This window comes from Enhydra lutris, unplaced genomic scaffold (genome assembly GCF_002288905.1).
Source record: "Enhydra lutris kenyoni isolate GAN:26980312 unplaced genomic scaffold, ASM228890v2 scaffoldscaffold9, whole genome shotgun sequence".
NCBI lineage: Eukaryota > Metazoa > Chordata > Mammalia > Carnivora > Mustelidae > Enhydra > Enhydra lutris.
The window spans coordinates 3274003-3291420 of record NW_019154093.1 but is presented as its reverse complement, the minus strand read 5'-3'; the positions used below and the strand labels follow the sequence as shown (position 1 = coordinate 3291420).

Below are 17418 nucleotides of genomic sequence, written 5' to 3'. Positions count from 1 at the left end.
AGGTCCTTTCCTAGGTGCTTCTCATATATCCCTTTTCCCTGGACAGTTCTCACCTAACTCCATGACTTTATCATCTGTATGCTAACTTTATATTTCCGACCCAGATCTTCAGCTCCAGACCCCTGTATACAGCCAACCTCTCAACATTCCCCCGCTTAGATGTCCCATAATACTTGAAAATTGACCATTTCCAAAATTTAACTTCCCATCCTTTTTCTATCTTATAACTGTATGGAGAATGTCAAATCAGGGCATGGGAACTTAATTAGATCATCTTAATAGCTAATGCAGTATTTCCCAGAGAGAAGTTTGGGAGCCCATTAGCTTTAGAATCACTAGAGGGCATCTCATACACATGACAGTAGTTTAGTGTCATTAAGCTATTATAATTTTCATACTTTTAAAATTATTAAGAGTGCCTGGCTGGCTCAGTTGGTAGAGCATGTGACTCTTGATCTCGGAGTCATGAGTTCAAGCCCCCCACATTGGGCATAGAGGTTACAAAGAAAAAGAAAAAGAATTCCCATTAAAAACTAATAATAAAATAGTTATTAAAGTTTACATATGGCAAAATCAACTTTGTTTTGTATACAGTTTTATGAATGTTTATGGTTGCATAGATTTGTGTAGCTACCACAAACAAGGTACAGAACAATTTACATCATCCCCAAAATTTTGTAATGTTCACTTGTGTCAAACCCTCTTTCCATTCCTAACTCATTCCAACCATTGATCTCTTCTTTGTCTTGTAGTTCCTTTTTGGAGAATATCATACAAATGGAATCATACAATATGTATAACCTTTTGAGACTGGCTTCTTTTCTTTAAGTCTGAGAATTTGATGCCCTCATCTCCACTATGAGGATAGATCAGCTTAAGAGTAATACTCTTGTGCTAGGAAAGCCTTCTTATGACATACAGTGTGGCTTATTCCTCATTCTTTATCCTAGACTCTTCCTGGGTCTTCTCTAAACAGATATATTTAATTATGCTATAGTCCTTAAGGGGTACCCGATCCCTTTTTAGGATTTGAAGGTTTTCCATGACCTCTCAGACACGCACTGTATGTTATACCTTCTGTCAGGGTAGGCATTTTCTGTAGACAGCTAATCTCAACTCTGTTCTGAAGGCCGAATTTATCTCACAGAGAATGTGCAAATAAAGTTCTATAAGTACAGTAATAACATATGTCACTAGGTTTTTTTCTAAGAGGATGTCCTTCAAGGGTACCTGGGTGGCTCAGTCAGTTTAGCATCTGACTCCTGATCTCAGCTCAGGTTTTGATCTCAGGGTCAGGAGTCCAAGCCCCACACTGGACTCCATGTTGGCTGTGGAGCCTACTTAGAAAATGAATGAATTTCACCCCAGAAATTTTTTTTTTTTTTTTTTTTTTTTTTTTAAAATGTACCCAGTAGGGGCGCCTGGGTGGCTCAGTGGGTTAAAGCCTCTGCCTTCGGCTCAGGTCATGATCCCAGGGTCCTGGGATCGAGCCCCGCATCGGGCTCTCTGCTCAGCAGGGAGCCTGCTTCCTCCTCTCTCTCTCTCTGCCTGCCTCTCTGCCTACTTATAATCTCTGCCTGTCAAATAAAATAAAATCTTTAAGAAAAAAAAAAAGAGGGGCGCCTGGGTGGCTCAGTGGTTAAAGCCTCTGCCTTTGGCTCAGGTCATGGTCCCAGGGACCTGGGATCGAGCCCCGCATCGGGCTGTCTACTCAGCAGGGAGCCTGCCTCCTCCTCCTTCTCTCTCTCTCTGCCTGCCTCTCTGCCTACTTGTGATCTGTCAAATAAACAAATAAAAATCTTAAAAAAAAAAAAAAAAAAAAAGAATGTACCCAGTACTCCAAAAATTTGGGGAAAATTTCTACTCTGCTCAACTGTTTCTAGCATGAAAACTCATATTGTTGATGCCCACTAAACAGAGACCCAAGCATTCACTGAACAACTGATTTGGGCACTTGGAAAATATCTTGCTTAAATTAGTTCTTTCTGCCGCAAATCCCAGATACACATTGGTTGTGCACAAATGATGTGTGTAGGCCACAAGAAGGAAGGTCTGGAAATGGTGCCCAAGTGTTGTAAGGGATGGCACATTTCATTCTCTCCTAAAAAAGCTAAAGACTTCAACAATGCCTTCTCTGAAGAGAAGGAACAATAGCTTGAACAAAAACGTCAGCCATTTCAAGCTTTCCTGATTATTGAGGCAGCTAACATCCTGACACCAAAATCACTGTATATAAAGTATGTTGGGTTCCACACATGAGTGAGTTATTGATGGAGAAAGTGGAGTTGTCTGCCTTATGTATTGCTTTGACATACAACACCAATCATTTCTAGGTAAGAGAAGTGCCTTATACAGGGAGGAAAAAAGAAATTTTTTTTTTCCACTTAGAAAAACTACATGGCAGTATTAAATCAAATTTGGAGGAAATTCTGAATAATACCAATGACCTTAACAAAATTGCCTTGACATTTCACACCATTTCTGTTGGCTTTAATTTTTTTTTTTTTACATTGTTGCAGTCTATGTAAATGTATATAGTGTTTTGTATTTTCCTATTAGCTTAATAGCTTATTATTGGAACACTTTTACATTTGGTCTTCAGAGTTATTTTTAGGAGTTGCTTAATAACAGCTACCAAGTATTGAGGGCCTGCGGTGTACCAGGCATCTGCTAAGCATTCTATTTGTCATCTTCCCAACAGCCATAGGAAGTAATGTTGTTATCCCCATCTTATAGACCAGAAACAGGCTTAGAGAGGGTTGGTGGCCCAATAACTCTTAGGACTTGGGCAGTCTGACCCTAACTCCTCACTCTTCCACTCTGCTATACTCTTTTTTTTTTTTTTTTTTTTTAAGGTTTATTTTTGAGAGAGATAGAGTGGCAGAGGGAGAAACAGATTCACCGCTGAGCAGGGAGCCCGATGTGGGGCTCCATCCCAGGACCCTGGGACCATGACCTGAACCAAAAGCAGACACTTAACTGACTGAGCCACCTAGGCGCCAATGCTCTACTGTCTCTAGCATGAGATCCCATAGTGTTGCAGTATGTTTATGGGCCATAACTTAATGAACCATTTATTTTCTGTGTTTGACATTAGGCTTTTTTTGTTTTTTTTTTTTAATTTTATTTATTTATTTCACAGAGAGAGATCACAAGTAGGCAGAGAGGCAGGCAGAGAGAGAGATAGAGGAGGAAGCGGGCTCTCCGCCAAGCAGAGAGTCCGATGTGGGACTTGATCCCAGGACCCTGAGATCATGACCCGAGCTGAAGGCAGAGGCTTTAAACCACTGACCCACCCAGGTGCCCCGACATTAGGTTATTTTTAGTCAAACTGTTTCTTACCTTTCCCACCCAGACAACAGTGAATCTACAATTTATCTTTATTTTTAATAAATATGCTTTTCCATAGTATATGTGTGTATGTGTGTGCATATAACGTTAAATGAAAAATTTTAAGCATCTGTATTTGTATATTATCTTGTTATATATATTTACGTATAATCATAATGCCCTTTCAAATGATGTGTTCACTTGTTTTTCTGTAGTTCTAATAGTTTAGTTACAATTGCTAAGAATCATAGTTTAAGTATTTTAAGTTGACACTTAGTTTTTTAATTCCTAATATATTTTGTTATGATTTAAGAATAACCCCTGCAGGGACGCCTGGGTGGCTCAGTGGGTTAAGCCGCTGCCTTCGGCTCAGGTCATGATCCTAGGGTCCTGGGATCGAGTCCCGTATCGGGCTCCTTGCTCAGCAGGGAGCCTGCCTCTCTCTCCGCCTCTGCCTGCCTCTCTGCCTGCTTGTGTGCTTTCTCTCTCTCTCTTTCTGACAAATAAATAAATAAAATCTTAAAAAAAAAAAAAAAAGAATAACCCCTGCAAATTCTTAACTTTTGTTAAATTTTATTATACTATGATAAATAACATTATGTATTATATATATTAAATATGTTTATATTATGTGTAATTTATATGTAGTTACATATATAAAAAAGTAATGTAAGTTTATAGCCCTTTAGTCAGACATAGTAAGTTTGACTCCCTTTTTTAGAAAGACAAGGGGGGTGTGCCTGGGTGGCTCAGTGGGTTAAGTCTCTGCCTTCGGCTCAGGTCATGATCTCAGGGTCCTGAGATTAAGCCCCATATCGGGCTCTCTGCTCAGCAGGGAGCCTGCTTCCTCCTCTCTCTCTCTGCCTGCCTCTCTGCCTACTTGTGATCTCTGTCTGTCAAATAAATAAATAAAATCTTAAGAAAAGAAAGATAAGAACGGCCCTGGGTGTCAGTTAAGCATCTGACTCTTAATTTTGGTTCAGATCATCATCTCAGGGTCTTGAGATTGAACCCCACATCAGGCTCCAGCTCCGTGCTGGGTATGGAGTCTGCTTAAGATTCTCTCTTTCCAGGGTGCCCGGGTGGCTCAGTCAGGGCATCTGCCGTTTGGCTCAGATCATGATGCCAGCGTCCTGGGATGGAGTCCTGCTTTGGGCTCCCTGCTCAGCAGGGAGCCTGCCTCTCCTTCTCTCTCTGCTTACTGCTCTGCCTGCTTATGCTCTCTCTTTCTCAGTCAAATAAATAAATACAATCTTTTTTAAAAGGATTCTCTCTTGGGGCGCCTGGGTGGCTCAGTGGGTTAAGCCTCTGCCTTCGGCTCAGGTCATGATCTCGGTCCTGGGATGGAGCCCCGCATCCGGCTCTCTGCTCAGCAGGGAGCCTGCTTCCTCCTCTCCCTCTGTCTGCCTCTCTGCCTACTTGTGATCTGTCTGTCAAATAAATAAATAAAATCCTTTAAAAAAAAAAAAAAGATTCTCTCTTTCCCTCTCCCTCTGCCCCACCCCTACCCACACTCATCCTCTCTCTCTAAAAAAATTTTTTTAAAAGACGAGTTTTTTTCCTCTTGACAGAAATCCTCTATTTTATGCTAAATACTGGGCCCACAGCCAGATGGAGAGGGGATACCAGTTTCTCCAGGCAGTTTACTCTTTAGTAACTATGTTTCTTTGCTATTCTCAATTTGATTTCTGGGAGCACCTTTTTGTTTTTGTAGGTCTGGGACTTGCGCCAAAACAAGCTAACCTACACCATGAGAGGCCATGCAGATTCGGTGACTGGCCTGAGTTTAAGTTCTGAAGGCTCTTATCTCTTGTCAAATGCAATGGACAATACAGGTAACTATGGAAAGGAAAGCTCTCCAAGGGTCCAGACACTGTGGACCTCAAGGTCCGCAAGGAAAGTGGGCATTGGGTACTAGAAATGTGTACCGGGATACATGTGGATCCGAAGAAAGAGTCGGGGCGCCTTGGTGGCTCAGTGGGTTGAGCCTCTGCCTTCGGCTCAGGTCATGATCTCAGGGTCCTGGGATTAAGCCCCATATCGGGCTCTCTGCTCAGCGGGGAGCCTGCTTCTCTGCCTACTTGTGATCTCTGTCTGTCAAATAAATCTTTAAAAAACAAAACGAAAAGAAAGAGTCAAGGGTGGTTCACAGGTTTCTGCCAGGGCAACTGGGAGAACACGTTGTAATAGAAAAACCTTTAGAAGATGTAGTCAGGAAGCCAGGATTCTAGTCCCAAATCTGCCTACTCTAATCCTCGGGCAACTTTGCTTATAGCTTTTAAGACCTGTTTCAGCTCTGGTATGCTGTGGAGCCAGGTAGTGTATGAGAAGCTCCTGGTGATTAGTAGATTGTTGAGATCCATCCAAAGCAGTTCTCGAGCATTACAGAGAGCACCAAACTTGAATGACCAGTAGAGCTGCTGGTAGAGTTGCATTCTGTCCACCAGTGTGTCCTCCCTCCCTGCTCCAAAGCACTGGTGGGATGGGAATTGAACAGTAAAACATTGCAACATTCTACATTCACACAGATAGACTCTTCTCTGCTTGTTTTTGAGTTGCCACGTGGGAGGATGGGTTTACTATTAACAAAAAAGAAGGTGGATTATATGCTTAATATTGGGAGGATTTAGAGATGACCCCCCCCGCCTCTGTACAATTGTGTTCATAGGCTTTTCAAAAACAGACATGCTTTCACTGACATTTTTGTAATGAAGACAGTGCCTAGCACTCAGCGGGCGCTGAGTAAGTAGTTCTTAAATGAATGAACACCCTTACCTTCTGACTGTATTCTCACCTTAATAGCAAACTTTCACACCTACCTTCACTTTCCATGCCTCTCTGAATCCTAGGATTGTTCTGTTTATTTATTTATTTTTTTTTAATTTGTCAGAGAGAGAGAGAGAGGGAGAGAGCAAGCACAGGCAGACAGAGTGGCAGGCAGAGGCAGAGGGAGAAGCAGGCTCCGTGCCGAGCAAGGAGCCCAATGTGGGACTCGATCCCAGGACGCTGGGATCATGACCTGAGCCGAAGGCAGCCGCCGAACCAACTGAGCCACCCAGGCATCCCGATTGTTCTGTTTATTACACGCAGTTAAAATGACATCCCTTGAATTCCACTATTGATAAAGGATTTGTTACCAACAGCTGTAGCCACTGCTTACTGTGCTGTTTATATCCTGATTTTGATGTATTTGCCATTGACAAATTCTAGCGTTGTTCACAGTAAGGAATGATGAGGTTCCCTAAATGGTTATTAAAGTAATAAGAATTTTTTGTTATGGCTGTATAATAAAATGACAAAATCCTTATTTTTATCCATTGCCTCTATTCTTTTAGAGCCCTGGTACATTTATCATTTTATTTGGTCCTTAATGTACTCTTGTAAAAAAGAAAAAGAACAAGTGGTATTCTCATCTTACAGAGACTAAACCGTAACCTCACTTTTTACCTGATACCACCCATACATATAACAGCTGGAATGAGAAATCAGAGTTCACTTTTTCTAACTATTAGTATAATACTATCTTAGTATAATTTGACCTTGCTCAAGTGTAGACTGCCAGGTGTCCCTATGAGCAAAATTAGTCCTTTGTTTGGTCTTTATAGATTGATTGTCACAGTAGTCAGTGGTATTTAGATTGTCATATTAAAGCTTTGTTAAATGTGGCTTTTTTGGGTTGGCAGAGGAATCATCTGCCAATGTTTTGTTAATGTCACACCCAGCTACTTTCCGTTGCAGACCCCCAGCAGTGCGCTTGGCATTTCCCCTTTCTGCCCGCTCAGCTTTCCACTGTGCCCTTAGACCCTGTTAATGGAATTTGAATGCATTTTATGCCTGTTTAGGGGGGAAAAAAGAGCCTTATCATGTACCTTATAATATACCGTGTTGGCCTTCCTTCACCAGGAAACAGCACGTGTCATTGACATGACATTGATTGCAGCTGGGTTCTCAGGAGACCTCTGGCCCATAACTGTTCTTGCTCTGTTTGCAGTGCGGGTCTGGGATGTCCGGCCATTTGCTCCTAAAGAGAGGTGTGTGAAGATATTTCAAGGAAATGTGCACAACTTTGAGAAGGTAAGTTCTGCATGGCAAAGAGTTTTACTGTCCATTTGACTCAAAGATAACATTTAAGATGGTGCTAAGAGCAGTATTTACATACATCAAATCATTATGTTGTACACCTAAAACTAAAACTATGTATGTCAATTATATCTCAGTTCAGGGGGCATAAAAGGGCGTGGCATTAAGGGTAGAGGGTGGTAGCTCTACTAAGAAGGGGCTACATTTCAGTTAACACTGTTCTCCATCAAAACTGTTCTTGTAGGGCACCCTGGTGGCTCAATGGGTTAAGCCTCTGCCTTCGGCTCAGGTCATGATCTCAGGGTCCTGGGATCGAGCCCCACATTGGGCTCTCTGCTCAGCAGGGAGTCTGCTTCCCCCACCTCCCCCTCCTGCCTGCCTCTCTGCCTACTTGTGATCTCTCTCTCTCTCTCTCTCTCTCTCTCTCTCTCTGTCTCATAAAAATAAAAAAAAAAAATCTTTAAAAAAAAAAAAAAACAAAAACTGTTCTTGCCTGAGTGGCTCAGTTGGCTAGGTGACTGCCTTTGGCTGAGGTCAGGATTCCAGGGTCCTGGGATCGAGCCCCTACATGGAGCTCCCTGCTCAGTGAAGGGCCTGCTTCTCCCTTTGCCCCCCCACTGCTTGTGCTCTCTTGCCCTCTCATTCTGTCAGATAAATAAATAAATAACTGTTCTTGCCAAAAATAAAGCTAATGGAAGCATAGGGAGGAAGGAAGGCCCATAGGTATGTAGTGATGGGACCCCCTTTTTTTAAATTTTAAGATTAATTTAAGATTTCTGACTTCAACAAGATAGTGTTATCCTTTTAGTTCTTTGGCAACTTTGACCCTCTGGCCAGTGTTCCATATGGAACCCAGCCTTCCTGGCTATTACCCAGGTGGCTTCCCTCACCTTCCCAGTGCCCAGCTCTTAGGGCCCTGAGAATACATCCCTCTTCTCAGTATGGATCATGGCCCAAAGTTTGAGAGAATTTTTTCTGTACTAGGTCAGCTCTTAATAGCAGCTTTTCCTCCAGATAATTTGTTAATAGAGACATATGGTTTTCTTTTGAGAGTCTGTTTGATTCAGTTTCACTTCATAAATCAAATCTTAGGGCACCTGGTGGCTCAGTCAGTTAAGTGTCTGCCTTTGGCTCAGGTCATGATCCCAGGGTCCTGAGATCAAGTCCCACATCAGGCTCCCTGCTCTGCAGGGAGTCTGCTTCTCTCTCTGCCTCTCTTCCCACTGGTTCTCTCTCGCTCGCTCTCATTCTCTCTCAAATAAATCTTTAAAAAATTGTTTTAAATAATTCTTATTTTTTGTTGAATTTGGTTTTATTTTTATTTTCCTTCAAGATAAAATTATTAATGAGGATCAAAATAAATATGGAGCAAAGGAGGTCTCCATTTTTAGGCAGAATAAAACTTTGTTGCCAGGTCCTCTCTTAATTTACTATAAATTAAACATTTTCTAACATTGGTTTGTATGTTATATGAAATAAAATATGTGGTCTTAGGCCACAGAATATAAAATAATGGCAATTTGAAGTCTCAGGGCACCTGGGTGGCTCAGTGGGTTAAGCGTCCAACTCTTGATTTTGACTCAGGTGATGATCTCAGGGTTGTGGGATCAGGCCCTACACTGGGCCCCCGCACTAGGTGCGGAGCCTGCTTAAGATGCTCTCTCCCTCTTCCCTGACCCTCCCCTTAAAACAGAAAAAATGAAAGAAAGAAATTTAAAGTCTTGGGGGTTTGGGAGAGGCTGGTTGGTTATGGACATTGGGGAGGGTATGTGCTATGGTGAGTGCTGTGAAGTGTGTAAACCTGGCGATTCACAGACCTGTACCCCTGGGGCTAATAATACATTATATGTTAATAAAAAATTTTAAAAATAAAAATTTAAAGTCTTTCAGTGATTTTATAGTCTAGTAAAGAGGGGCTTGGTACATTACTGTATTCGCTGAATTCCTGCTTATTCACCTTTGTAGAATCTTCTGAGATGCTCTTGGTCACCTGATGGAAGTAAGATAGCAGCTGGTTCAGCTGACAGGTAAGGGTTGCCGGGTGTGAGGTGAAGAGTGACGGAGCGGCAGTTCTCTTGTGCGTGATCCGAGCTGGAGCAGACACAGAGCTACGGCTGTGCTCGGAGAGGGAGCTGCGTGCAGTGTGAGGGGCCTGAGCATCACATCAGACAGGCACAGCGTTGCCAGTCTGTGGATGCATTTTCAACGGGGAGGGTAAACACTTTCTTCACTTCTGTTGGATTCCCTCTGCCATCAGAGTGAAGTCTAGGCTCCTAATCTGGCTCCTGTTTCCCTCTTCAGAGTCTTTCGTGGTGCTTCAGTTCATCAAATACGTGTTGTGTACTCGGCTCCCCCACCATTGCCGCAGCGCTTCAGTCACAGGAACGTTCCCTGTCCTTACACCCCCTGTGCCTCCAGGCTTCTCTCTCATGTCCCCTTTTTCTCTAGACTTGCGTATCTCTCTAGAAATCGCCTCTGTATTCTGTCTGTAAACCTTCTCCTGCCCTCTCTCTCCCTTTTCTGTGGGGTAGCACTAATCACTCTCCTCTCTGCTCTGTCGTCACACCTTACACATCCAGCCTTTATCAGCATTCATCACATCTTACAGTAAGACAAACACAGTGGGGCACCCTCACTAAGTTATTTGCTCCCAGAGGTCAGGCAATGAGTCTTAGTCATCTGGAACCCAGAGCGGTATTTGACCTATTCTAAGCACTTAGTGAATATTACATGAATGAATTCCTAGCTCGAGGACAGCAGTCAGCTCTTAGCCTGCATATCAACTCAGCTATTGGTAACGGCTGCCTGTGCTGAGGATGATTCAGAGCAGGGTGTGAGTACAATAGGGCCATGATTGCTAGATGCGGGTTATGTCAGCATGTGAGCTAGGTGTTTTTCAGCCCCGGGCTGAATTCAGAGATGTTGAGACTTTCCTAGCTGTCAGTTTAAACTGGCTCAGCCATTCAGTGATGAATTAGAGAAGGGAGCTGAGACACCTGGGTGGCTCAGTTGGTTAAGTGTCTGCCTTCGGCTGGGGTCGTGATCCCAGGGTCCTGAGAACCAGAAAAACCAGGGGTGTTTTCTAGGGGTCAAGGGTCCACATGCAAACAGGTTTGCATCCTGGTGGTATAGAAAGCTGCCTTGCAGAGGGAACCTGAGGGATTTTTAGTAGGCAGGTTGCTAAGGAAGACCTTAAGAAACCGACCTACAGCCTAAGGTGCGTTCTGACAGAGTAAGAACCAATCTAAGTGTTTTTACATCATTTTCAGCGGTGATACTTTTTTATGTAGTTAAGCTTTTACATGATATTTGCCTAAGCTTTTCTTTTGAGTAGTTTGTTTCTGCCATTGACCCTTTCTGACTTTCAGTGTCCTCTTCCTTCTTTCCCTCCCCACTGTTCCTTTAAACCTTACATGGGGGCCTCATGGCTCTGACCTGGGCACAGGCCATGTGTCTCCATGCTGGGGTTGGCCACGTTTCACAGGCCACCTCTCCAGTTAGCCCCAAGTCAACAAGCAGCTCTGTTATATAAGGAACCTGGTTCCTGCCAAATGTCACCGTGCCAAAGTAAGGGGAGGACAAGGAACCCCTCTAAATTTAGCATCTAACTGGTGGCCATAGAAAGTGAGGCCTTCAAGTAAACCCTTGGAGATCTTGCTGGCTTTTATGTGCCTGGGAAATGTGTCCTCAGAAAATTGCTTTTCAGCTTGGCCTGGATTTGGCAAGTTTTCCCCTCTCTACTTGAAAATCACCTCCCTCCTCATGTTCAAAATCAAAACCCTTCAACAGTTCCTATCCAGGACTGTGGGAAGACTGGCCAGTCTGTCTGCCGTGAGTTAGCCTATTGTCTTCATGTTCATCTGTTGTGATGATGAATGTACTCGTCATGACAGCAGCTGTCCTTCTGTGTGCCAAGTGCTTCACGTATGTCATCTCATCACTTCTCTCAACCACACTGCGGGCTCAGCGTAGTCTCCATCATCACAATGAAGGAGAGAGGAGCTCAGCTAAGTTAAATACTTGTCTGAGGTTACTTAATGAGTAAATGGGTACATGAGACTTGAACCCAGGTCTTTCGGACTCCTGAGCTCAGACTTTGTTACTCTGCCATATCATCTTGGGGGCATTATTTGCTTTTAGCAAGGAAGAAGACCGTAGGAAGAACATGAACATCAGAGCCAAGGAGTCTGGAGACAGATGAGCTTCCTGCTTCCTCCCCATCTTGCTTGGAACTTTTATTTAGTTCCTGTGGAGTGTGGTCCTTGAGAGCTAAACAGTGCAAGTAAGAAGCTCGTATTTAGTTGTATTTTAGACCAAAAATGGAATGTCACATCAGCACCAGGCATTTTATAATCAAGTACTGGTGACTTTTAGGGTTGACTGAACAAAACAAATATGTAAATGATATTTATAACCTGCTTGAAAACCACCAGCCCTTCAAATTTACCAACAGATCATTTTTGCATGGTCATATGAAGATTATGTCTCTTTATTTTACCCAAGCAAGGTTGAAGGTCATAAGAACTTCTGAGGGGTGAGGGGAAGTAGAAGATGTGAGGGTGGTAAGAGAAAGGAGAATACTGGCGTTCTCATTTTAGTTCTGTCGCTAAGCCACTGATGAACTGTGTCACCTTGGAAGAGTCATTGTTCTTAGCCTTCTTATCTGTAAATTGAGTTCAGACTAGCTGGTCTGGTCATGGGATTCCCATGAGTTCAGTGCAAGCTTGGTCAAGTATATATTTGGGTTGTGTTACACTGCAGAAATTTTCTGTCCCTTCTCTGGGCTCTGTGATTTGAATGCAGTACTGAGAAGCTTTAGTGGATTTGCAACCTAGGCTCCCAGCCTGCCGTAGTTAGGTTACCTGTAAGACTTCCTGGACGAATAGCAGGTGCTCTTTGAAGATTTCTGTGTGGGGACCATAGGAAAAACTGTCCTTCTTCTCCATGTTCTTTCCTATCTCAGAAGTTTACATTTGAAATACCAGTAATGCTTATGATTTTAGTTATTCCTGTATCTCTGTTCAGTTACTCGGAGGCAGGGTCCGTCCTTTATTCAAAATCTGTATTTCTAGTTTCTAAATTCTAAAATTTCTACATTCTAAAGCTAGTTCCAAAACACAGTTGAGTAAATAAGGGTAATAAGTAAATCTTTGCTTCCATTTCTCTTAAAAAGCTGGGCCTCTGCCCTCCCCTGAGCTCTAGGAAGCTCTAGCATTGTGCATCATGGTACTTTGCAGGTTCGTGTATGTGTGGGACACCACAAGCCGGAGGATTTTGTACAAGCTGCCCGGACATGCCGGCTCCATCAATGAAGTGGCTTTTCACCCAGATGAGCCCATCAGTAAGTCTGTCCTGACTTTGGGGTAAGGGAAACTATGGGAACCTCCCTACAGGGGCCCTGAAAATACCAAGGCAGAGGTGGGTGTCTGTTGTATGTGAATTTCCATGTGGGCTTTATGGCCGTCCATTGACAGTCTTACCATGGTTTTAAATGGTGACAGGAAGAACGTCCCATCTTCTTAATCTCAAAGGGAGACTGGTTAATCTATTTCTAGTTCTCTTGAGTTTATGTGCTTCAAATCTGTTGCAGTGATATATTTGGATAAATAATATTTCTTAATATTCAACTATTAGTTGCAATTTAACATTTTATTGACTAGCTAATTAAACAGTGGACCTTGAATTTAAGGAGAGAGTGCAACTTTCTCCCGGGCTAACTATAACAAGCGGAAACACATTTGCAGAATGTCTGACACAGACATTGATTCTTCCCTGGAATGGCTGAGAAGGTCTTTTTCACAAGGTTTGGCTGACACGGGACATCAGGGTTTAGACCCTGATAATGCATTTCCCATACCACAGTCCACCCTTGTGGTTTCAAGAGGACTTGGATTGAAAAGCCAGGCTACCGTTTCCTGTGAACAGTGTTGAAGAGGAGGGGAATTTAAACTAAACCCAATTGCTCTTTTATACCAAAATTGGCTCTTGACACAAGAGCCCTTGAGCACCCAATCTCCTTGAGCCTTCATTAGTTCCAGTTATCTTCTCCATTCTCCTCACCCCAGTCCTCTCAGCGTCCAGCGACAAGAGACTGTATATGGGGGAGATTCAGTGAAGACACAGGATGGAAGAACCACCGGCTGCTTGACCCTGAGACCTCAGGCGGCGTGAGTGGCATCCAGTGGTGCCCAGGCCAGCAGCCTCCCTTCGGATGAAGATCGTTCCTAGCAAAAAGCAAGGAGGAGGTGGCCATATTCCAGCAACCACTGCTATCCCGTTCCACCAGGATGATTAAGGCAAGCTGACAGTGGCCTCTAAAAACCACCGGCCAGATTTCAGGGACTGTTTGGGTTTTTTCCTTTTTTTTTTTTTTTTTTTTTTTTTTTTAAGTAAGAGTTTTTCAAAGAGACAGACATGGATTGGTTTGTAGTTTCCTGTTTCCTAATCCAGGCCGAAAACAGGGAATGTGACTGAAATTTGTTTATTGGGAATTTTTTTTTTTAATTCAATAACTGGCTTGTATGATATTTTTCTCTCTGTGTTTCTCTGAGTCATTTTGTATTAAAAACCAAATAGATGTCCTTTTACAAGAGTCGTGTGGATTGGACTTATTGTTGCCTTTGAAGCTTGATCGCTGTAAATCTGAGCTGGGCATGATGTAGCCAGGGGAATACAATCCATTTAAACTTCCAAGATGCTATTTACAGGTTTATAGGGATGTCTAGGGTTTTCCCCCCTTTTCTTCTTTATAGATTTACTCCCATGAAGATTTATTCCCAGAGAATAATTATCCATAACAGTTTCTCACCTACTAGATGCATAGCAGTCAAGAGGTGTAAAGTCTAAAAGAACCTAGTTTCTGTACACTTTGACATGCTCTTTAAGGAACAGGATCTGTTTCCTACTCTGCCTTCTGCCAAAAACACTGTTCTGAGCAGCAGTCCCTACAGTCAGGTTCCCTGAGTGGGTGCGGGATTGGGGGCAGCCTCAGCCGGTAGGAGTGGCGGGCTGGAATGCTGCAGCAGACTCAGCTCAGAAGGAACAGGAGCAAGTTGTGCGGTACCTGGACTAGGACAGCATCTGAGATTTTTTTGCGCTTCTGCTTCCTTGTTCTTCCTAAACTGACAAGGACATTGAGAAATGCTGTTAGTTGCTTTCTACCCTCAAAACAGGTCACTGTCTCCCTGGATCTCTGGGCGACTGTGCCCAGCGCACACACACCGGCACTGGTGGATCCCAGCTGGCACGGGGGCGTGGTGTGTGCCTTCTGGGAACCTCCCGTCTCGACACAGAGGTCTTGAGACCTGCCGCCTGTTTAGAACATGTATGGTTTTATACATTGAGCTCCCAAACCTGAATCATCTGTTTATCTCATTGTAAGACTGAGGATAGTTCTAAGTGAGCACACATCCAAGACTTATTTAAGTCATTAATGAAGGAACCAACAGGATAATAAAGCTGTCAAACCAGTTACTTTTCATAGAGTGAATGAATTTTGGATAACATGTACTGGAAACAAAGTAATTTGTTGTGCCTGCCAGAGTTCAGGAAGTCTCACAGGTGATGGGATCCTGCTCACACTGGGACTCAGAGAATGGGCAAGGGCATTGCCAGGTGGACAACGAACAGGTGCCTTCCAAGAAACTACAGGCACAAGCTTGAAAGCTTCGCGCATTTCCCGAACCGAAAGAACTTCAGCTTGGGAGAGTTTGTCCTTCATGTACTAGATCCTATAGGTTAAGGTTTCCTAAAGTGTATTCCACAGAACAGTTTCCCCCATACGTTAGCGACCTTAGGACATAAAGACCCCATGCTCAGATAAGTTTGGGGGGAACCTGGGTTAAATAAAGTGCTTTATTTACTGTAGGACTGCTCAGAGCCTTTAAAACAAACTAGAGAGGCGCCTGCATGGCTCAGTTGGTTAAGCATCTGCCTTCAGCTCAGGTCATGCTCCCAGGGTCCTGGGATCAAGTCCCACATCAGGCTCCTTGCTCAGTGAGGAGCTTGCTTCTCCCTCTCCCTCCGCCTGCCACTCCCCCTGCTTGTGCTCTCTCTCACTCTCTCTCTCTCTCTCTGTGCCAAATAAATAAATATTAAAAACACACACACACAAACTATAGAGGGATCTTCACAGGGAGTGATGACTGAGATTTCAGGCATGAGCAATAATTATACAGAAGGTTATGCCTTTAACCGGATTAGATTTGGCCAACATGGTCCGCAAGCTGCTCTTCACACCTCTAACGCTCTCACGTTACTCCCGAATCCCTCTCGAGCACCAGACCTCTCCCCTGTCTCCGTCTTGGCTTAGGGGAGAACAAGACTTGAACCTTAACACCGCACTTTCAAAGCCTACCAGTCCCTTGAGAAGTTGACTGCGCCTGGGAGAGACCAAGGCCCTGGAGACTGCTAGGCTTTCCTCTAACCTCAGCCTCTTTGCCCCTCCCAAGTGCCTTCTTCAAAGGCTGGATAGAAGCCATTAGCAGGAAATAGCACCATTTAGAATTTGCAGGGAATAGCGGCCCTAGCCTGGGGAATAAAGATTTGAGTATTAAACATCCCCAGAGGGTGCGAACTGTATTCTCACTTTGGGAGAGAGGGATTGCTCCCGAATGAGTAATGGCATCTCTGGTCTTCAGTTAATTTCCCTTTATGACTTCCACAGTCTCTAGCACTTAATACCATTGGCACTTAAAGAGCCAAATCTTTTTTTTTTCCACTGGGTGGTTGAGTTTGGTGGGCTGAGCTCTGAGGGAGGTGGATTTGGACAGGTCGGGAATCTTAGCAGAGTGGCTTCTTCACAGCAAAACTCCGGTTGTTTCTCACCGGTAGCTGCTTGTTAATATCTCAGAAGCGCGTGAACCGGAAACTGAGGTGTGAGAGAGAAAGAGCAGTTTGGGGCTGCAGGCAGTGGAGCCACAGGGAAAGGCCATTAGGCCATTTGAGTTAGGACAGAATTGCTCCTTCCGAGAGATTTTAGGCCTTGACAGCTGTGTCCCAGGACACAGGGCGGGGCCTGACTTAAAAGACAGCCCCCGTTCCTGTGGGACTAAATGAAGCCAAATCTGAGCTCTGAGCCTGCCCTCTGCCCTCCAGTCAGTTGTCTCAGTATCCCAGGTGCACCCGCTCTGTATCAATCCCCGAGCTGCCCCAAACTCTCTTCCTTTCTTCCAGGCTTCAACTTCCCCTCACTTGCCTCTGACAACCACTTAGACTCTCAGATCTTCTTTAATTTTATCCTCTAGACCAGTAGTTCTCAACTCATCAGTTTTGCCTCCCAACGGACATTCGGCAATGTCTGGAGACTTCTGATTGTCACAAGCGGAGGGATCCTCTGCACGTCTAGTGAGTAGGGGACAGAATGGCTCAAAGAATGAGGTGCTCCGAAAGGTCAGTGATGCTCTTGAAAAACCCTGCTTCAGAACCATGATTCTCAAAGTATGCTTTCTGGAACGGCACCAGCAGCGGCATCTCCTGAGGACAAGCTAGAAATGCACATTCTAGAGCCCCATCCAAGATCTACTGAACCGGAAGTTTAGGGGGAAGGAAGTCTTCAGCCATTTGTTTTCACAAGCCCTGCAAGTGATGCGATGCAAGCCGGCGAGCCCCGGCTCCACGGGCTCAGAGAGTTGTAATCTTTCTTAGGAGAGCCACAGGCTTCTGTTTACTCATTAATAGCTTCCCCTGAGTATGTGTTTAGCTGTTCTTTCTGGCTCGGTGCTGTCCATGCATGATCTCATTTGATTGTCAAACGGGGCAACAGGTTCAAAGAGGAGTAAGACCCAAGGTTAACCAGCTAGTGAGTAGCAAAGCCAGAATGTCAATCCAGCCACAGCTCCTACCCCTTCACCACCTTGTAGCCCTAGTGGCTTTTCGCCTTGAATGCACATTAGAATCAGCGGGTGAGTCTTTAAAACTCCAGATGCTCACTTAGATCATGCCTGGGCCAGTTAAATCAGAATCTCCAGGGTGAGCATGAGTATTTTTAAAGCTTCCTTAGGTGATTGC

The 17418-nt window shown here is 44.0% G+C and overlaps 1 protein-coding gene across 1 annotated transcript in view; it reads left to right on the top strand.

The window, feature by feature from the left end:
• Window positions 1-14000, top strand: part of LOC111143556 (small nuclear ribonucleoprotein U5 subunit 40) — a 31333-nt gene extending 17333 nt beyond the window's left edge. Inside the window, exons 6-10 of the mRNA XM_022497381.1 lie at window positions 5045-5165; window positions 7322-7404; window positions 9376-9437; window positions 12648-12751; window positions 13476-14000. Coding sequence (XP_022353089.1) covers window positions 5045-5165; window positions 7322-7404; window positions 9376-9437; window positions 12648-12751; window positions 13476-13525 — 420 coding nt within the window. The 3' untranslated portion in view covers window positions 13526-14000. The remainder of the gene's footprint in view (window positions 1-5044; window positions 5166-7321; window positions 7405-9375; window positions 9438-12647; window positions 12752-13475) is intronic.
• The last annotated feature ends 3418 nt before the right edge of the window (window positions 14001-17418 follow it).